Here is a 22,318-nt window from a genome sequence, read left to right as displayed (position 1 = left end):
CGAAAATATTTCTGGAAATAGCGAGTAAAGAGGAATTTTCGAAAAATTATAGCTTCGCGATGGCGGGGCCGGTAGCCGGCTTCTTGGGCTCCAAGGAAAGAGTATTTCTCCGTGTTTAACTTTTTCGCCTCCGACGGCTTCTTTTAAAAACAAGCCCACAAAACGCAAATGTATGACGGTTGTTTTGAGGCCCTTGATTGTCTGTGGCCGCCATGTTGCCTCAGCTCGCCTCGCCATTGGCCCGATGCTCGTTCTGGGAGATCGTCGTCTGCTGCTTGTGCGTCGCAAGGACATGGCTCTCGAAAATCACCACTTCGTGACGTGTTCACGGCTTGATAATCACTTAAGATATAACTACGCTTTAGTTACGTGCAGTAAGCGGATGCGCGATCAGGTTACTACGAGCGTCAGCGCGGTCTAAGAGCGCCGCGCGTCATTGGAGTCGTCTTTAGCCTTAACTCCGCCGACTGCGGGCAGGAACGACGCGCTAGTGCATTCGTGGCGACGTGCTTCTTCACAAGCAACGAAGCTATAAGTGGCCGCGCGATCTGATTACTACGAGTGGCCGCACCGGACGCACGATCAGATCACTACGAGCGGGCGCGCGGCGGTCTACGAGTGCGGCGCGTCATCGGAGTCGGCTTTAGGCCGAACTCCGCTGACAGCGAGACTGCGGGCAGAAACGATGCGCTAGCGCACTCTTGGCGGCGTGCTTCTTCGCAAGAAATGAAGCACATCACTCGCTAGCTCCTCTGAACCACGTACAGGCATTGGCAGCTGACCACAAAATCGCATTACCACACGTGACCACACGTTACGCATTGGCAGCTGACCACACAATCAAGCTCGCCCCCCCCCCCCCCCCCCTTCACTGCCAAGGATTGCTCCGAACAGCGACTAGCAGTTTCACGCGTCGTCACACGAAAATGTGATGCCAGGCGCAGTACGCGGTGATTTTTTGTAATCGTAATTACACATTTCGCGCTCCACCGAACGCCGCCGGCAAGTGCATTACGCGCCGGCTGCACTGTCCATGCGGCCGCGCACTCCACGGTCATGTGGAGTGCCGCCAGTAAGCTTTCGTGATGCAATTTAGACATGTGTGATGCGATTTATACGTACTTGGAGCCGTGCTTGGTATCGCCACGAGCGTCTATGAATGTTCTGAGGCAATGAAAGCCTTGTAGATTAGCGTTGCCACGACCGGCTGTATGATGATGCGTTTCACGGCCAGAGTGGCATAAGAGGATGTATGAATCTGGGGAATGAATTTTTATATGCCGTTTTGCGTCATTAAATTTACTGCTAAAAATTCCTGTGCCACCAGTCTTCTGCCCATAACTTTGTTATGGGCAGAACCTCTCTCCAAATAAAGAAATGTTCAGTGAATATTTGAAATCAAGTACTTAATTATGCTAATTACAACTTCAGCACAAAAAACGTGTAATCATTTCAGTATATGGTCTTATTCAATTACAACCTTTTCTGTCATGCCTATCACACCACTCATTCATACAATAAACTTGGTTTGAAATCCATACTTGTTCTTTGTAAAACGTGAAAAGGAAGTTATGGGGGGGAAAAAAAGGACAACCAAGGCACACTGGTCAGAGACCAGATACCTGAGAAGTCAAATATCACAAGACAAACATAAGATCTCAATCTTTAGGTGTTTTAAAGACGTAAAAAGAAGTTGAAACTTTAAAAGCAGTTCTCTCAAAACTGTTTTTTTTTTTTTTTGCATTATACTCAACTCCTGGAGCAAATACCTGGGAATCCACTGTACAGGTTCTGATTTCGTTTATTTTGTGATGCTCCTTGAACTGTGCTTCAGGGGGGCTGCGATCTTTGTTTTTCATTTTACTCCTTGAAGAACTTTTTTATAGGGTTTCTTGTTTGTAGTGCAAGTGTGCTCATTGCAGTGTCGCTGGAGAAAACATTAACTACAAGTTTTAGTGTAGCAAAAGAATTACTTTGAGAACGCAGCCCCCTTCAACATACATTTGGCTGTGCATACAGTAATTACCAACCATTCTAGTCATTTTATAATTCCTCCAGCCCCCCCAAGATGTTTAATTGAAAAATAATTTGTCTCTCATTAGGTATTTGTGCTATCACCTCGAAATTTTTATGGATGCAAGGTGAGGCCATTCTTAGTGTCTGTGCCAATTTTAATCATCATCCGACCAGAAACAAGAAAGTTAATTGTCAAAGGCACGTCCCCCCCTTAATGTGCTGTGAGGCATTTGGCGAGCATCAGCAATGACTGACTTCTTTTCATCTCTTTCGACACGCCGAATCATTTCCAACTTCGTCGCATACGTCAAGGCAGTCTGTTTCTTCCTGTTTTGCGCCAAGGTGACGGTGTACGACACCGCCTAGCACCACAAAAATGTGCAAACAAAGAAAACACCACACACACCCAACAAAAAAACAACCGCTAGCACGGAATGACAACGTGCAAACTGACGCGTTCACGCCATCGATCATCAAGGCCTCTCCATTCTACCGGCGCATCAGGCGCATCAGATTTTAATAAACGGCTGTATCCGTATCCTTAAGAGTGAACCTTGCCGATCTCGGAAGCCATAAAAAAAAAAATCGTCATTGGCCGTCTACGCCGCTAAACCACGTAAGGCACTACAGGCACATCAGATGTAAATGTGGGTCTGCCTGACTGCCGCTGTGCTGCGGAGAAGCCAAACATGCGCTCCTGAAGCGGTCCAGGAAATTCGGTCTATCCATTGGGCGCTCGAGTTCGTTTGCTATAAAAAAACAAAAAAGTCATTCTTTATACTTTCTATCGGTAGTTTGACATAGCCAACAATTCGTTATATCTATGTTCGTTACACCGAGGTTCGACTGTAGTGTATTTCTAGGAAACTCTATGCTGCCCACCTGTCCTTGCTAGGCTGTGCTGTGAACCTGACATATACCCCACTTCTTCCGAGCACAATTATCCCAATCCTTTCCTTTTCCTAAAGCTGCCATCAAGTTATATGACAAAACATTTTGCCACAAGGGCAAAGCAAAGAATGTGATAGCATATAATTGTAAAGCTGGCAGCAGATCCGATTTCTCACAACTCTAAAAGGAATATGGCTGCGCCAGGAAGACATGCTCTTCTTGCAGTCTCTTCACCATCAGAGCACAGCACATAGGATTCAGGAGTCATTCGCGCTGATGCCTGCCGTGACAACGCGGACAGCGATTGCGACCACACCCTTAGAATCAAATGGCATCTTCAGCTGAGGTGCACTAGCACAGTGACAGCGGAAGAACAGTTACATCAAATGCCGCCCGAGTTTCACGCCCCGCTACGGGCCAGACGAACATGTGAACCATTAGACTCAAACTCCACGACAGCGGTGCCATCTATGAGAGGTACCATTGAGTAGACAACAATTTTCAGTGTCCTGCTTGTACTGGGAACAAAAGAGCAAACGAAAGAAAGCCATATAAAGAGACAGCGAAACGCTACTTGTCCAGTGGGTGCGCGTCTGTTCTCCAGGCTGTTGTGCAGCATCAGTTTTGTACGAACTTAATGAGGGTTACGGTAAATTTCGCATCGCCTACAGTGTCCAGTGAAATCCTGGCACCAAAGTAGCCTTGCACGAGTACGATCGGACGATACAAGCTCTTACACGTTTTTTCCGTCCTATCCGACCCTGTTCTGCGGCAGCGCCAGCCGTAAATTACGTCTGAAATCATGGAACGTCCTCACATCGTCTGCAACACCATGACGTTCCATGATTACGTAAACCCCCTGTATAAGTGGTTTCACTGCACTTTTAGGTGCAGTGAAACCACTTATACAAGGGGTTCACTATTTGTTTATTTGAGTATTAAAAATTTTCAGAAAATAAATTCGAACCGTACCACATTTGAATGCAGTAATATTAGGGCAAGCCCAAGAAAATGTGTTTGCAAACTGTGAAGCCTGCATTACCGAAGCTTTCGTTTCCCCTTAAAACGAAGTTGCTGCAAATTTTCCTGATGAGAGTACAATTTCTTGAGTTTTCCCCCACTATCGAAATTCTCTGAAATTTCCCAGTGGTCGGTACACACCTCGACGGTTCTGGTGATGACAAAATTTAGCAGTACTGACCCTGCGGCAGTTGATGTTGTGGCTGAGGCTGTACAGGAGATGTGACCCGCGGTGGTGTCACCACAGCTGGCATTGGCGAGAGGAGCGGTGAGCTGAAGGCGGCGGGAACTGGGGGCGGGGCCTGCGGAGACTCCGCCCCCAGCACTGGAGTGAGCAGGCCCGCCATCTCCTCCTGCTCGCGGCGCTTCTGCTCGGCATTTTCAGCCTTGATGCGCTCCAGGCGCTCGCGGTCAATGCGCTCGATTTGGCGTTGTGACCGCCGCAGTGGCTGCTGAGGCGAGCCCGGAGACACCAGGCCAGCATCATCGCCGTCTGCCTCGTCCTGCGGCCTGCACATCCAACATGACACGGCATGAAGTCAAAACAATCACCAGCAGCATGGCTATGCCGATAAGGCCTCTCCATGTGCTGTAAACCCAGTCCTGTGCTTGCTACAGCCACTTCACCCTCGAAAACTTTTTAAAGAACAACTGCAACACATTTTGACTCCGGCAGAATAAGCTAAGAATGTGTTGCATGTGTTGGGTAAGTAGTGATAATAAAAACAGAAAGCCTTGTAGTCGCGTGTTTCTTTTATAATTGGCGCTCTAATTGTCAGCTAGCCGACAATGTAGAGCCCTAGCAGTGCGCCCGAGCAAATCGGACACAAACGGAAATTGCATCGTCAATCGCAGCGCACTGCCACTCGTGAGCAAAACTCCCTGCACCGCATCCCTTTCTTTCCCGCGTGATGCTCCTTACAAGCGGCTAATTCATTCCATACTACCCTTTTGTAGTAGAAAATCAGACAGCTGGAACACATGCGCTATGGCCAGGACCAACTTATCAGGCCTTTTCGAAAAACGTGAAGCTGTGACGGCTGCAGGTTATTGCAGTGTAGCGAAAGGAATCTAAACACACAGCATTTTACGCGGCAAACTTCATGAACGATGACTTTACGTACAACCAGCGTTTCTTCACCCAAATACTATTGAAACTGAAAACATTATTAATCCCGACGCATTGCCTTAACTGTTAAGCCACAGCAAATGCAAAAGGGGGAGATCGGGACCAGCGAGCTGCACTGGTGAGCATAGGCATTCACATCAAGCTACTTTAGTACAGCTTAAAAAGCTTGTATAGTGCAACGCCACTCAATAGTCATTTGATAGACCGTAAAACAACACCCCTGAAAGTGCTAGACCAACTGCGCCCTTTACATGTGAGTTGTCAAAGCTCCAAAAGCTGATTATTAGCACACTTTTAGTTGAAGCAGCAAAGTTGAACGGATTTTTGGTCGTGCTCGTTTTAAGGTGCTTAAAAAACATAAACATATCTTAAGGGGGGATGCTACACCATCCCAAAACTCTTTTATTTTTGCGAGTACCTCAGTCAAATTTGGAGAGCCTATGTAGATTTTACTGCTGATTTCAAAAATCTAATTCTTTTTTTGCGGTGACAATTAGTTTTAAAGATATAATGAACTGCGAATTTTTCAATTAAGGCCTAATTAGCTAATTAACTGTAACTTGGATATTGATGTGCAACCTATAGAACCAATTCAGTATGTTCACAGTGTGCAATAAAGTATAAATCATTGTTCTGGGCTATTTCGAAGCAAAGTTGTGGGATGTTGAATATGACATGAAAAATTTCCCCATCTACACTTGAAACAAAAGATCCATTTAGAGAATTTCCTCCAAAAATTATTACAATAAAACTTACTTTACGACACATCCCCTGCATTTATCTTCGAAACAAAAAAGAAATCATAATGATAACCCAGATAGAACAAGAGATATTGCTCTGGCATAATGGAAAGCACATGAAAATTGTCGTTTTGAGAAATCGAGAAAAAACGTGGGCACACATTTTTATTGCAGAAGATGCAACAAGACAACCTCAAAACGCACCAGAAGCATAGTCTGAATGCATTTTGTGCTCATGCCTCCTCTTCACTAGCTTCCGGAGTTCCAATGAGGCTGTTCTTTTCTTGTTGAAGACAATGCTGCGACGGTGGTCTTTTTCTCTCGCTCTCCTGACACCAGTACTTGTCGCATTCATGTTCATTTCACCTAAGATTGCCGTTGCAGAATTCAAATTGCCCGTGTTGAAGCGCAGCACTGCTTCTGCAACAGCTGCTTCAACAGCGAACAGGGACGCATGGTGCTCCTTGGGGGCCAAACTCCAGATTACCGAATGTAGGCTCTCGTTGGAGTTCTGCGTTTTGCCGCGTTCGCACCTCTGAAGCAGGGCTTTTTCCGAAAGCCGGGTATAAACCGGTAGTAATGCCTCTGCCACGTCTTTCGGTAGATTGTAGGCATGCCTGGGGTCGGGCTCACCCTTTGCTTTTGCGGCATTGTGCCGACACCATGAAGTTTCACCAGCTGGGCACAGACTGTGGTCCGAGCATTCATCAGTGGAGGTGACGTGGCAGTATGTGGCCATCACAGCCTTTTGCATCTCGCCCACGTCACCTTCATGCGATTTCAGAGCCCTGCCATAATATGTGCTCAGCCTGGTGATCAGCTCACCTGTGAGCCTGCCTTTCCCACCAAGGCCTCTTTTCCCATCGCACTTTTGTTTCTGCACCAGGTTTCTCAATGCGGTGCCCATCCGTTTCTGTACACGATTAATACAGTCTTCCTTCTGCACGTCAATGTAACCATACACCTTGGCGTCTTGTATGGCGCAAAATGTCCTAGAGTCTCCATCAGACAGCATAGTTGTGTAGCGCAGGCCATGGCGTTCAAGCGACCTCTGAAATAGAATTAGAGCCGCCTCCACTTCCATTTGCCCTGCTTTGCTGTTCGTATTTTTTTGGCATTTGTGGTTAGCCTTCCATTCTTGATAGCCCTCACTACTAGGCTTTGGGCCCACCTCGCAGCCTAGACAAAAGTTGGAAAGAACGACCTAGTCCAACACGTAGCCACTAAATAATTCGATAACTGTGCCCACGCCGATGTGGGAAGAATGGCCTCGCGTCTTCCACGTGCCGTCGTAGCTAACGGCAATATTGCCCCGGTGGCCGAAGCACAAGTCATCATAAATTGTTCTAACCTTTTCCGCACATTCGCTCATAGCGGACTCAGCCGCTCGCGTTGCAGCGGGTGCCAGCGTGTTCTTCAAATGCCGCTGAAACGTCTTGTGGTGCATACCGCGGTGTGAGATGCCCATTGTTGCGAAAATATCGTTCATTTTCGTTTGGCCGTTGCCGGTAGCCACCGTCGCCCTCGAAGCGAGAAGATTTACTTCAAACGGATTGCACGTTTTCGTGCCGTTCGCGCGGGGCGAAGTCCATTCATTCGCGATCTCGCCGTACCTTTCACACTGCACTAGCACTTTCACGGCAAGTCCGTAGTCCCGATCCCCTCTGACGATCGTAGCCGGTCCGTGGCAGGCTTTGCAACACAAGGCACCCATTATCGCGTTTAGGATATCTAGATGCATAAGCAGATAAGGAGCAGCGTGGTCCGAGTCCTGTGCGGTTGCCTCACTACAACTCGCGGTGAAAAAGTCAATTTTCCGTGCAGTTGCTGGCGCCGATGAAAGCCAGTCGAGCGTCGCTTTCTCCCAGGCATGATTTTCTTCAACTTCGGCGTTTGTCACCACCTTGGCGTCGATTCGTAGTCGTCCGGAGTTCGCTTCACCGTCATCGTCGTCGGAGGCAACGCGCTCGGTCGCACCATCGCTGAACGGCCGCGGAGCGTCGACACATCGTTCGTCGGAGTCAACCAAGGGCTCTGATGACTTCATAGACTTTCTCCCACGACCTTTGCGTTTCCTGCGACCAAATGCGTGCACGATCCGATACTTTTTTGCGTTTCCAGGCATGGCGATACGATCAGAAGCTTCAGAGTGCTCTGCCGATTTCGAGGCGTCACAGCGGTAACCCTTTCAAAATGGCGTCGGGTCGCGTATGCAGGCGCAAACCGCGAGCTTCCAGCCAACCGGAAAGCGCCATTTCAGTCACGTGCGCCGTTTAGCCAATGGCAGTGAGCGCGGCTCTTCGTCTTTGAGGCCCCGTTTTTCGAGCCGGGGAAACGCTCAATGTTGCTTACGGAATAAAAAAAACAGCTAAAAACGCGTTCTTTCAAACAAGACCAAAATGGCGCCGATCGAGCGCGTAGTTCCCGCGTATCGTAGAGCCGAAACCTGCGCTATTCGCCCTCAATTTAAAGGGCAGGACGCCCGTTTTCGGTTTTTTAAAGTTGAATAACGATAAAAGTTGATGGTATTCGGCTATGAAATTTTGTAAATAGGTGCGCACTGATGTCGGGAACACGAAAAGAAGGTCCGCGAAAACTCGATTTTTTGGCCGATTTTCGGTCCCGAAGTGCCGCGTCCCCCCTTAAGAAAACAAATTATGCCATGTTAGATACAATGTAAGTGCAATAGACAAGGGTTTACTTAAATGTAAGGATGCTTATTGTAGACATGCGAGTGTGTAAAACTAAGCATCAATATTGAAAACAGCGCTATCTTATCTTACACTTTATATCAACAAAGCGAGAATGCTGGTTGTATAAACCAGCAGCATCATTTATTGTGAACCAGCGAATTCTCCAAGACAGCAGGACAAGACAATAGGTAAGAAGCGGCAGCCACTGACGCTTCAAGGAACCTTTACAAGGCTTAATTTGAGTGTCCTTCAAGGCAATTGTGTACATAGCTTATTTCTGCGTTACGATCTGAAAAGTAACCTCGAAGGCGCAAATGCTTAGTGCATACTTTGGAGCGCACAGCAGACGATTCACCTGCATCTGTCAGTCTGTTAAAGGCCAACTCCAGCGATTTTTCGCCCATGTCACGGTAACGGAAATCGTGTTTCTATATTCTTGAGAAACTCTTGTCACGAGCCAAATAGCCGAAATGCTCAGGAAATTTGAAAATAATTTGTAATTAGCAAAAAGGTGCAATGCCAAAACCGAAACCCAACCGGGTGACCTGTCTGCGTATGACATCCTATACCCGTGCCAAACACAGCCACCGCCGCCTTGTGGCCAGCACAGTAAACGCTGTAGTGGCCAAAGTAGCGATGCCATTGGCTGCGTCACTCCCATAGACATGCCAAACATGAAGTCACAGACAGTGTTGATTGATTGATATGTGGGGTTTGACATCCCAAAACCACCATATGATTATGAGAGACGCTGTAGTGGAGGACTCCAGAAATTTTTACCACCTAAGGTTGTTTAACGTGCACCCAAATCTGAGCACACAGGCCTACGTTTCCACCTCCATCAGAAATGCAGCCATCGCAGCTGTGATTCGATCCTGCGACCTGCGGATCAGCAGCCAAGTACCTTAGCCACTAGACCACCACACAGACAGTGTTGCCAATAGTTCTGGCAAGTGAGGTAAGCTTTTCGAGGCAATCTTTAAAATTCATTTGCAAACAATCAGCACATCTCTCAAGCCTGTAATTTCGCATAATGACAGAAATGTGCAAAGGAACGTACCCAGAGAATTTCACTGCGATCCACTGACCTCGAAAAATCGCCGGAGTTGGCCGTCAAGCTACGTGAAGTATTTGCCACTTCCAATCAGCCGTAATGTCGTCATTTTTCCTAGTTTCAGTATCCAAAATTGCGTTGCTCGCGAGTTGAACAGTTTATTTCAAAGGTGAAATTTTTCAGGAACCATTATCTTAAGCTAGACTGCCTATATATCGACTTTTAGAAGCAGGCAAAATTTTATTGCAGTTGGCCTTTAACCTTATCTGCCCACCTACTGTTCTGTTTACACGTGGTGCACTTGCCTTCTCTAGAACCCAGTCAGTTACTACTTGAGACATGAATATGTACAGGTTTTTATTTTCTATTAAACGAAAAGCCAGTCTTATAACAGCCTAAAACATGTACTTTGACATCTCGGTATAACGAGCTTCAGAGGGCCGTGGCAATTTGTTTGTTAGTTTGAAAGGTCGTTATAGTAAAAGCTAAAAAATTAACTATAAATCCACAGACCCAATTCACAGACAATTCCACAGACCAAAACAACTTACCTTTAGAACGGTGGGTCCTTGAACTCGTTTTTCACGAGAAAAAACATATGCACAAGTGAACACCAAAAAATACACGTTTACTTTCAGGAAGTCCTTTTTTTTTTTTTTTTTCTGGCGCACACAGCCTAAACTTTGCAGTGCGAAGGCCTCTAGCTCATCCACATTCCTGTGGTGCGATCCGATTTTTTGGTCACAACGGCCTGCTTTTTGACTTCCAGTTGCCGAAGAATATCCACTTTCCCGCTTAGCCAAAACTGCTTCCACTTCTTCGCCGCAGGCAGAGAACTCATTTGTAGTAGCATGGCAGCGCGAACGCTGACTTGCTTTGCGGACGCGAACAGTAATCACCGAAAAGAGATAAACGTGACTGACAAACAAGGCCTCCTAGAGCACATGTAGAAGTGACGAATAGAGAGAAACCCGAAGTGTCGCGGCTGTCACCGCCTCTACAGAAGAAAAAAAAAGTGCTAAAAAAGAAAATTCCTCGCGTTTCGTTTTCTGCTCCCTCGCTGTCTCGGGTTTTCCGTCCCATGCTTCCAGTTCCGCAACTCCCACTCTGCCTCGCTGACCTTGCCCTCCCATGTTACCCTCGCCCCTCGACGCTGCGCTTGTAAACCTGCTGTGTTAGCGTTTCAACAAAAAGTGGGAGCTCCCGCTCCCACTTTTTGTTGAAACGCAGTGGGAGCTCCCGCTATCTCGGGAGCTCCCACTGCGTTTCACGACAGTGGGAGCTCCCGAGATAGTTTCGCTGTAAATGTGAAGGCGGTGGTGGCTGCACGCGCTGTCGGCATTGGGCATGAGCAATTGTCGAGATTTTGCTCCATTATTGGACTCCCAAAGCCAATGCACCACCGAGGATTTTTTTCGATAGCAAAGAAGGTGCACACCGCTGCCATGGCAGCTGTGAGTGAAAACTTGCGCCGATCCAGAGAGTTGACGAAAGAAGTAGCAGGCGAAACTGATGTGGCTGTTATGTTCGACGGCACTTGGCAGAAGAGGGGCCACAAAAGCCACAACAGGATTGGCGCAGTTATCTCCTTAGATACTGGCCTCTGCTTAGACTTCGAGGTCATATCAAATTACTGCCTGACATGCAGTAGGCACAAAGATATGGGCCCAGACGAGGAAGTGTGGCAGGCATTCCATGGCCCAGTCTGTGAAAAAAATGCAGACTGTTCCTCCCATGCCATGGAAACGGAGGCTGCAATGCGCATTTGGCAGAGAACATTGACTTATGACACCCCACTGCATTTCATGACATTCTTGAGTGACGGTGACAGCAAAGCATATAGTGCAGTTGCAGAGTCAAAAGTCAATGGTGCTGTCAATATAGAAAAAGAAGACTGCACTAATCATGTGGCCAAGAGACTTGGCACCGCGCTACGGAAGCTGCATGTGCCATTACCACGAGGGCAGAAAATGAAAGAGACAGCCATTCAGAAGCTCCAAACATACTATCAGATTGCCATAACAAGCAACAGGGGGAGTGTACGGGATATGTACACTGCAGTATGGGCTTCGTACTTCCACTCATGCTCTACTGACAATGCTGGCAGCCACAAGTTTTGCCCTGCAGGAACAGAGTCGTGGTGCAAACATCAACGCGCTGAAGCACTTGGTGAACCTGCACCACGCCACACACCTCTCCTGACAAAAGCACAGGGATTGGCTGTTTTTCCCATCTATAAGCGGCTAACGGATGAGAAGCTCCTTGCTAGATGCATCAAAGGGAAAACCCAGAACGCATCGGAATCCCTGAACAGCGAAATTTGGCTACTTTGCCCCAAGACTAAGTTTGTCTCCCGAACGGTTATCGAGACTGCCGCAGCTATGACAATCCTGTGGTTCAACAAGGGTCATGCTACTTTCGAGCACATCCTGGAAGAGCTCAACATACTGCCATCTAGAGATCTAGTTACTTTTAATGATTCCCGCGATGCGAGGCGCATCAAGAGAATGTCCGAGCGTCTGACAGCAGAAGCAAGGGCCCACCGTCGTCGTGGAGTGAAAAGGGCACGGCTAGAAGAGAGTGCTTGCAAGGACTGTGAGGGCACAACCTATGCTGCAGGACAGTTCTAGTAACTTGCAGTGCTTTTCAAAGTTCTGTTGAACATTATGGCCAAAGATTATGCATTTCTAACAACTCTGTGATAAAAAAAAAAAGGTTTCAAACTTTCAAATGCGTTTTTCTCCTTTTGCAGTTTTGTGTGATCTGTGCTTCTTATGCACGCTAGTTCGTATGCTTAGAATTGTCGTACCTCTATGAAATTTTGCACATAGCATGATGACGGCCCATAGAGTGCAAGTATCTATTCTGATTGTCAGTGCTGCTTGATTATTTTTTTAAAAAATTACATAACATTGAAAGCCCTTGGCAACTAGAGCCATAGTAAATTTTTCTATTTTATTATTGTATTTCACCTTTTTACACACATAATTTATATAGTTTTTTGCACTCTACAGTTGCAAAGGATCATAGTCAGCTATATCTGCATGCTTTATCTCAAATTTTTATAGGTCAGAATTGTTGCATAACAATGGCCATTATTTTGCAGTATCTGACCTGCAGAAATACAACCACGCAATCTACATGAAAATAAATGACATATTTGAAAAGTGGAGAAAAAACTCTATTAGCATGCCAATTTGTCTTAAATTCAGACTCTTATTAAAGAAAATCGGTTTTCGAGTAGCATCTCCTCTTAAAGAAAAAAGGTTTTATTAAAAACTAGGTCTCCCGGAAACGTCTAAAAAGAAAAACGCGGCATACTCAAAAAGAATACAAAACTTGTGACTGCACAAGAATCTCACTAACAGTGGTCTTTCGATCAAAGAAAAGCCTCACATGATGGTGTCAAGAGCTTTTAACAGACAACAAAAGGGCGCTTCACCGTTGTTCACGGCCACCTCGTGCGGGACCACCTTTAAGATTGCATCGCCGGAGCCAAGAAACCTCGCCGCACCGACTATCTCGTAAAGCACGTGCGTATAGCCCTAAGCGATAAAACAAATGATACTGGTAATACCTCTCCACACAAGCAGCCATGCATTATTTATACGACATACGTAGATTAGTTATTTTTTTTTAGGTGGTTAAGACTCCTTTACAGTGGACTTTTCTACCACGAACCCCATTCTAAATTCAATAAGTTCCGACTTAAACATACTTTTGGGGTGGGAACGGCGAACCATGGAAATCGACTTACCAATTTAAGAATGACGGACGCATAATCAAACTTCCACTCTACATGGGATTCTAGGGGAGGGCAAACGGGAGTCAAACGGACTCCCGTTTGCCGAACGGAAGTCAAAAAAGACTGTACTGTAACCAGGCTAGCCCTATAACCTGTTTTGTTATAAGCAGTCTACACCGTAAAAAGGGCTACAAATTTTTTATTTTTTCTGCTACAAATTTTTATTTTTTATTTTTGCAATTATTTACTAATACAAAAGCCCCCATAAGTGGAACAACCAGCACTCACGAGTCGTGGTCCTGCTTGAGTGTAAGCACCGTTTCTGGAGCGGCTGCAGGCTCCTCGGAGACCAACTGTCCCACTATGGGTGTGCAGTAACAGTGATCGAGCAGCACCAGGTCGATGGGGCTGAGTAGGTCCTCAGCACCTAGGTTGGCCTTGAGCAGAGCTTCCACGTCCGCCTCTGATGTCTCCGCAAACAGGGCTCCCGATGCTGCACCTTGGTCCAGCACCTGCATTACCAAGGACAGCCTCCATTTCCATTTACCATTTTAATTGTGTTTACATACGCAAGCACCAGTTTACCATAATCTATAGGACCACCATAGTGCCTACTACAGTGTATGATTGTTATAACAGACCCGCATAGAACAAACTTTCGGAAACAAGAGACCATTATTCAGCCTGAGTTGGGTCTGTGTATTAAATTACCGTATTTACACGACCACACAGAAGAAGATCAGTTAGCTAAACCAAGGGGAGAGATTCCACTGGTATGACGGCAGCTTCCTCAACGGACGAGAAGCGCGAATCAAGATAGATGAGTTACCACCAAGAACGGTCGAGATAGGAGGTGCCGGGACACCGCAAGGCTTCGTGCTCAACCCAATTGCTGTTCAACCTCGTTATGATTGGCCTTCGGTAGCGGCTCGACAGGATCGAAGGCATCAATCATACCATCCACGCGAACGATATTACGATGTGGGCCACAGAAAGCATGAGTTCTGGGAGTCTACAAGACAGGCTGCAGGGGGCGATCAGGGAAGTTGAGAAGCACCACGAAGGCACGGGGCTCATCTGCGCTTAAAACAAGTCTGAAATCCTGCTCCACAGACCTCGAAAACGGGGATACGCCCCGAGGAATGTGGCCGAGGCTTGTAAGACGGACGTGTGTGTCACAACAAAAGAAGGAGTCCACATACCCACAATGTCCAAGATAAGAGTACTCGGCCTCTGACTGGAATAAAACGGTGGTAATGCCGAGCTGGTCACACAACTGCAAAACAATCACAAACAAGAGGAAAGGAATGAGAGAGCACCATGTAGTGAGGCTAATACAGGCGTATGCTTTAAGCCACATCACGTACGTTGCTACGTACGTCAATCGGAGTAGAAGCAAAAGCAACAAGCCGAACTCGATCATCCGCAGGGCTTACAAACTGCATTAGGCGTACCTCACTACACGGCCAACTATAGGCTCTTGAGCTGGGCGTGCACAACACGCTCGCAAAAATCATCGAAGCTCAGAGGACCGCGCAGCTCGAGAGACTGTCAGGCATCAAGATCGAAAGAACTATCCTCGACTCCCTCGAGATTCGTTACCACGGAATGCGGGGACTGAAGGACGCGCTATCGCCAGCTGTCAAGAATGCTTTACTCGCAGAGGATATGCCCAAAAACATGCACCCAGTGCACGATGCCGAAAGGTGCAGATGCAGAGCGGAGGCAATCCTGAAAGAGAACGGCAACAGAGAGGGTGTTTTTTTTTCTGTCGACGCTGCTAAATACCCCCGACCAAGGACAACAGCAGAACGAGCGAGATCAACAATGGCGTCAATCGACACCTGCCTTCTCCATGGCGATTGTCGACACAAGAGAACCAACTCTGGTGACGGGATCTGCGAGGCTGCCATCGTTTGAGGTGGCAGAAGAAATCGCTATAGCCCTCGCAATAGGTCATAGTAGAAGCGAGGACACACTTATTGCAAATGAAGCCAAGACAGTGGTCCGAAACTTTACCAAGGGATGGGTTTCTGTCGAGGCGGCGCACATACTAAACGCCAGAGCCAAAGATTTCAAGTCTGGCGCGATTGCTGTCAAGTCTCTCAAGTGGTTTCCCGAGCAACTGGGGCAGCTTGGCAGCAACTAAAGATCTGACCTTCCGTCGAACCACAGCGAGTGCACCCACTTCGTCGGGAGACTGCTAACCTGCTGCAACGCAGACGAAAGGGCCGCCAATGTGCGACACATTGACAATGGTGAGGCAGCCGAGGTCGGAGGACATAATACCTCTGGGACGACGATAACCTAAAGATTAAACAGAGCCGTTGCTTCATGATGCAAGTAACCCAACAAACGTACAGCCACTAGTCTTGTTCTGCGTGTATTGTTTTTTTCCGTGCTGCTTCTAGTTATTTGCATCATAAAAGATGCTGCACTTGCCGATGCAGCGCCCATTCCAACTCGGCGTCCCTGCTTTCCTCGTCACAGTCTTTAAACAGTGCGCAAGGCTCAGTGCCATCAAGAGCATTGGATACGCCAAGTTTCTAAACGAGTGCACAATCAAAGTTCCTGGGTACCACGTTGCAGCATCAGCAGCTCCTCTAGCGAGGCACATTTATTTAGTACACTCGAAAGTCCCGCCCGGCTTGAACGTTGGACAACGACTCGTGGCTAGGACCACTGTTCTTTTATAAGCGGCACTATAATCACACCACCTGTTTGGCGCCATTGAGCTACGCCACATACGGATCACTCAAAGCGGGACTAGAGATGACTAACTGCTTGCCTCAACACTTTGCACAACGATCAAAATGACAGCCTCGTGTGTACTTAAGCCAAGTGCTGGCTCTGCTACTAGCGGCCACAATTTCGTCTAGGCGACGCTAGTTGTGCACCACTTATCTCAATGAAAAATAACTCATTTTTCAAAATCCTCGAATCAAAGTCGACCTTAGAATATGATACAAAAAGTTTTTAAAAAAGCTATTGGCCTAGATTCAAATAAATACGGTAATGCAGCTAAGTTCGCTTTTAACGGTTCACGAACCGTGACACCACGGACTATCGTCTACAGTGGACGAAATTGGCGGCACTTGTCAAAATTCGCCGCACGAAGCGGACTATTGACGTGCTGACGTGGCCTGATTGTAACAGACTTCCCCACACAGTTCTCCGAGAGCTAAAGACGTAATGGAGCTAACTTCGCTTTTAACGATAACGGACTGTGAGACAACGGACTATCGGCTACAGTAGATGAAATTGGCGGCACTCCTTGTCACAATTCGCCGCATAAAGCGGACTTTAGCCGTGTTGACGGCTGATAACAGACTTCCCCAAGCAGTTCTCTGCGAGCTAAAGCCACGGTAATTTTAAATGGGAGCTGGCTGTACGACAGCATGCGCCGCATTTTGAAATCTCAGCAGTAGTTGGCGCTCCGCCGGCCACGCACTCGCGTGTTCTCCCTGACAGCAGACCATACTGTACTTCACTATACTGAAAATTTCATTACACTGAAGTTCATTATGCCAATGTTTTATTGTATACACTCACTACACTACTTGCATATCTATAAGTAGGCTATATTGCTTTGTCACCTATGAACCCATTACTTTTATCGTTATTTACTTCGAGGGGACCATGTTTTTGGCTGATGGGTATGCGGCTTCCCACTTTCTTCTAAGGGAGGATTGCTCCCTCTTTCTCGTGTGTGCTGTTCTGCAAGCATCAACGGGTTTCCACAGTGTCCCTTGTAATTTTATTCCAGAATGCAGGTGAGCAATCTGTCGCCAATCTGGACAAGCTCCGCAATGCTAATGGCTCCCTGCCAGTGTCCAGGATCAGGCTCAATATGCAAAAGGTCAGCGTGTTTCCTTGCATTGTTTTCTTTCAATGAAAGTACCTTATTTTTACACTTCTGACCAGCACGTAGAACTGGTGCAAATGGATAAAAATACTTAAACATATCATAGTCCTGGCACGAAAACCCGAGCAGATAACTAAAAGAAGTATCGACGCTAACTTAGTATTTTTTTTTTTTTTCAATGTTATAGGGGTGTTCTCGGGCATAAAAGCAGTTTACCTCTGTGTATTACATTCTAAAGTTAAAAATTCCTTGTTTTGGTTAATGTATTCTTTAATCTATTTTGAATACCTTCTACCAAAAACAAGAAAACCGCAAGTGGACATGGAGGAGCCCTAATGGCGAAAATAAGAACGAAATAGACTTTATAATCAGTGCGTACCCAGGCATCGTGCAGGATGTGGAAGTTCTTGGCAAGGTACGATGCAGTGACCATAGAATGGTGCGGTCTCAAATTCGCCTAGACTTAAGGAAGGAACGACAGAAACTAATACGAAAGAAGCTAATCAATGAGCTAGCACTGAGAGGGAAAGTACAGGAATTCAGAGTCTCGCTTCAGAACAAATACTCGGCTCTTAGTGAGGAAACCAACCTTAGCGTAGACACAATGAATGATAATCCGACGAGTATCATTATGGAGTGTGCAGTGGAAGTTGGAGGCAGGGTAGTTAAACAGGACACTGGCAAGCTTTCCCAGGAAACAAAGAATCTCATTAAAAAGCGTCAAATCATGAAAGTCTCAAGTACAACAGACAAAATAGAACTCGCAGAGCTTTCGAAGTTGATTAATAGGCGTAAGGTATGCGATGTAAGAAGGTATAACATGGAGAGAACTGAACACGCTCTGAAAAACGGAAGCGTCAAAGCAGTGAAGAGGAAACTTGGGATAGACAAAAATCGGATGTATGCACTACGGGACAAAGAAGGCAAAATAACTACCAATATGGATAGGATAGTTAAAATAGTGGAGGAGTTTAACAAAGATCTGTACAGTAGCCTAGTCAAACGACCTTAATACTATAAGAACTAGCAGTAACCCAGATGACACCCCACCAGTAATGATAGAAGTCAGAAAAGCCTTGGAGAGCATGCAAGAAGGCAAAGCTGCTGGTGAGGATCAGGTAGCATCAGATCTGCTGAAATGTGGAAGACAACATTGTGTTAGAAGCAACTAGCCACCCTGTTTACGAGGAGTCTCCTGGCTGGAAGAGTACCAGAATCTTAGAAGAATGCTAACATCATCTTAATACAAAAGGAAAGAAATGACAAGAACTTGAAGAATCACAAGCCAATCAGCTTGCTCTCCGTAGTATACAGTAGAGCTCGCTTATAACGAACCTGAGCGTGACGTGGCATCCGTTCGCTGTATCACTAAGTTCGTAGCAAATGAAACACAGCTTTTAAAAAAAGTTGCGAGTGAAAACACAAACTTTTTGGCCCCAAAAAGTCTGTGATGCACGTATTTCGAGGATCAGAAGCGATAAGGGCGGTCTGGAGTTCATTTAAAGCTGCTCATTGCCGAGGCCCGTGGCAAAAGCTGCATGAAGCACTGGCTCCAAAGCTTCATCGTACTTGCAATCCGATTCCTCCGAATCGCTCTCGCCACGTACTTCATTCACAATGCCCCAATCCATGCACGGTTCCGCAGTGTCAGCATCATCATCGGCCGTAATTAAATCATCGCAACACATGTCCCACCCGCTCTCCCAGGTCGGAGTCGACGACGCACTGCCGTAAATCGTCGCCGCAGTGGTCCTGTTCGGATGCTTCAGGCTCGACATCCGGCCCGACAATTGACGAAGTCGGCCTCGTGAAAATAGTTTCGTGCACATGTAGCCGTCACTGCCGCCCACGAAATATTCACCATCTCACAGCTGAAAACTGGCACGCCTGAAGCGGCAAGTTAGCTGCCAGGTGGTCAACAGCTATGAGCAAGCGCACCGCAACGCGGCACCCAACGCGCGGATTACGCTCAAGCCAAGCGGTCACACCTTCGACGTTATGTTGAGCGGCACAAAAAAGCGTGCTAGTCCTCCTGTCGGCCATCATGACCACACACGCACACTAAGAGCGAGCAAGACGCGCACACGTGATGCACATGCCAAAACGCGTGGAATAGCTCTGGGCGCATTTACAGTTGGAAAACGAAACTAATTCGATGGATGGATGAATGTGGCTGTACCCTTTAGATCGGGCGGTGGCTAACGCCACCTAGCCATAATATTTAGTGAACTAACGGGCCAGCGTGGCGGAGCGGTGGAGACGGGCAAAGGGGTTGTGATCAAGAGAGGAGAGCAGACTTGAAAAGGGCAATGAGTTGCGATAAAGCACGGAGGAAGGAAAGATTCATTCCCCCGCGCGATAAAGAGAGGGAAGGATGTGGCGGGAGGGCGACCTTGAAAACCAAAACACACGGGAAGGAGGCAGGTTGGGTAGCTTGCTTGAAAGGTCCGCGAAACTTGCACGTAGAAAACTTGAAAAGAGTGCCAGCACGCGCAGAAGTCAAAGTATGGCCTCCTGGCTCGGTGCGCGCGGCGGCGTTCGAAGAATCGGCGGCTGTGGTCAAAAAATCTTTTTGTTGTGGCGGTGAGTTTGCGTAGCCTCGAACTTCGATATTTCGTGATTCGTTCTACGCAAATTAACAACTGTTTTCGCGCTTCCGCAGGTATGCTGAGTTGAGTGCGAAGTGAGCGAAAACAAGTCCTAAACATGAAACGAATCGCAAATTGTCGACTCGGTGGAGTAGCGTACGCGCGTGCACTAGACGCAGTCCGTGGCCGACGATGTTGGCAAATGATCTGGTCACTCCAACGACAGTACCAGCGATCGAAAACAGGGTAGGTGGCCGACCAGTTTTCGAAAGATCAGTGGCAGTGTGAAAACACGGGCCTCGTCTGGCGATGCGGGGTGCTCAGAGTAGCAGGGGGACAAAGGACGGAGGGGTGCGAAACAAAAAAAGGTCGGGAAGAGCGGCAACTAGAGGGGCGCGGAGACAGAATCGGCGTTTAACAATAAGAATGTATGGGCACCTCGCCAATGCATGATCGGTGGTAGAAATTGGTTTTCCGGGAAGTCGGCAGACCGCTGACTGTTTGCTATAACTGATCAACGGCGCTCAGAGACGTTCGTTGTAAGTGCGATTTTATGCCATTGAACCAATGTATATTTTCACGGCCACACGGATATTGTTCATTTCAAGCGAAAGTTCAATTTAAGTGGGGCCGTTATATGTGGGCTCGACTGTACAAGCTATTTACAAAGGTGATTGCTAACAGAATAAAGAAAACATTAAAATTCAATCAACCAAAGGAACAAGCATGATTTTGAACAGGCTACTCAATAATCAACAACATTCATATAATCAATCAGGTAATAGAGAAATGCTCAGAATATAATCAACCACTATACATAGCCTTCATAGATTACGAGAAGGCGTTTGATTCAGTAGAAATATCAGCCGTCATGTAGACACTGTGGAATCCGGGCGTCGATAAAGTATATATAAACATCCTGGAAGAAATCTACAGGGGATCAACTGCTACCATAGTGCTTCATAAAGAAAGCAAGAGAATACCAATCAAGAAGGGTGTAAGGCAGGGGGACACAATTTCCCCAATGCTATTTACCGCATGCTTACATGTGGTTTTCAGAAGCCTAGAATGGGAACAGTTAGGGATAAGAGTTAGTGGAGAGTACTTTAGTAACCTGCGCTTCGCCGATGACATTGTATTGTTGAGTAACTCAGGGGACAAATTGCAACTCATGATTACGGAGTTAGACAAGAAGAGCAGAAAGGTGGGTCTTAAAATTAATCTGCAGAAAACGAAAGTAATGTACAACAATCTCGGAAGAGAGCAGCGCTCCGATATAGGTAATAGTGCACTTCAAATTGTAAAAGACTATGTCTACTTAGGGCAAGTAATAACCGCAGAGCCGAACCACGAGATTGAAGTAACTAGAAGAATAAGAATGGGGTGGAGCACATTTGTCAAGCACTCTCAAATTATGACAGGCAGATTGCCACTATCCCTTAAGAGGAAGGTATATAACAGCTGTAACTTGATGGTACTCAGCTACGGAGCAGAAACCTGGAGACTTATAAAGAGGGTTCAGCTTAAATTGAAGATGACTCAGCAAGCAATGGAAAGAAAAATGGTAGGTGTAACCTTAAGAGACAAGAAGAGAGCAGAGTGGATTAGGGAACAAACGGGGGTTAAGGATATCATAGTCGAAATCAAGAAGAAAAAATGGACATGGGCCGGGCATGTAGTGCGCAGACAGGGTAACCACTGGTCATTAAGGGTAACTAACTGGATTCCCAGAGAAGGCAAGAGAGTTAGGGGGAGACAGAAGGTTAGGTGGGCAGATGAGATTAAGATGTTTGCGGGTATAAATTGGCAGCAGCAAGCAAAGGACCAGATTAATTGGCGGAACATGGGAGACGCCTTTGTCCTGCAGTGGACGTAGTGAGGCTGATGATAATGATGAATAGTTGGCAAGCTCGAGGAATTCACGTAGTTTCTTCGTAGTTGTTGGCCGTGAAAACTGCAATATAGCTTTAACACGCGCAGCCGGTAGAGAGATCCCACGCGAATCTACGTGATGGCCAAGAAAGTCCAGTGAGGAAATGCCGAACTCGCTCTTTGGTCCGTTGACGACTAGTCCATATTTGTGGAGTCATGTGAAAACCTGACGTAGGTGAAGTTCGTTATCTTCTGCAGTGGTGCTGAAAACAAGGATATCATCGATGTACGCGAAGCAGGTCAGACCCCGAAGTACCTGGTCCACGAACCAATGAAATGTTTGTGCGGCGTTTCGTAGACCGAAGGGCATACGCGTGTATTCCAACATGCCAAAAGGTGTTATTATGGCAGTCTTCGGTATATCGGAAGGCTCGACAGGTATTTGGTGGTATGCCTTTACTAAGTCGATTTTGCTGAATATGGTAGAACCATGCAGCAATGCCGTGAAGTCATAAATGTGCGGTATCAGATTGCGGTCCGGTACCGTCACTTTGTTGGGGGCGCGGTAGTCACCGCATGGTCTCCAGTCACCTGAGGGCTTGGGAACTATGTGTAGCGGTGAGGACCAGGCACCAGAAGAGGGGCGGACATATCAGAGTTCAAGTATGTGCTCGAATTCTTAGCGTGCAATATTGTAGCGGTTAG

At 46.9% G+C, this 22,318-nt stretch overlaps 1 protein-coding gene across 4 annotated transcripts in view; it reads right to left on the bottom strand.

The window, feature by feature from the left end:
- Positions 1 to 22,318, bottom strand: part of pps (protein partner of snf) — a 385,339-nt gene that overhangs the window by 335,449 nt on the left and 27,572 nt on the right. For 3 of the 4 annotated variants that reach the window (XM_075886389.1, XM_075886390.1, XM_075886392.1), the window contains exons 4-5: positions 13,577 to 13,800; positions 4,109 to 4,437 (exon numbers count right to left, since the gene is read on the bottom strand). In XM_075886389.1, the coding sequence (XP_075742504.1) occupies positions 4,109 to 4,437; positions 13,577 to 13,800 (553 nt within the window). The remainder of the gene's footprint in view (positions 1 to 4,108; positions 4,438 to 13,576; positions 13,801 to 22,318) is intronic. The other variant, XM_075886391.1, reaches the window with a different exon arrangement.

The sequence above is a fragment of the Rhipicephalus microplus genome, chromosome 2 (assembly GCF_043290135.1).
Source record: "Rhipicephalus microplus isolate Deutch F79 chromosome 2, USDA_Rmic, whole genome shotgun sequence".
Classification (NCBI taxonomy): Eukaryota; Metazoa; Arthropoda; class Arachnida; order Ixodida; family Ixodidae; genus Rhipicephalus; species Rhipicephalus microplus.
This window is presented reverse-complemented; position numbering and strand designations above follow the sequence as displayed.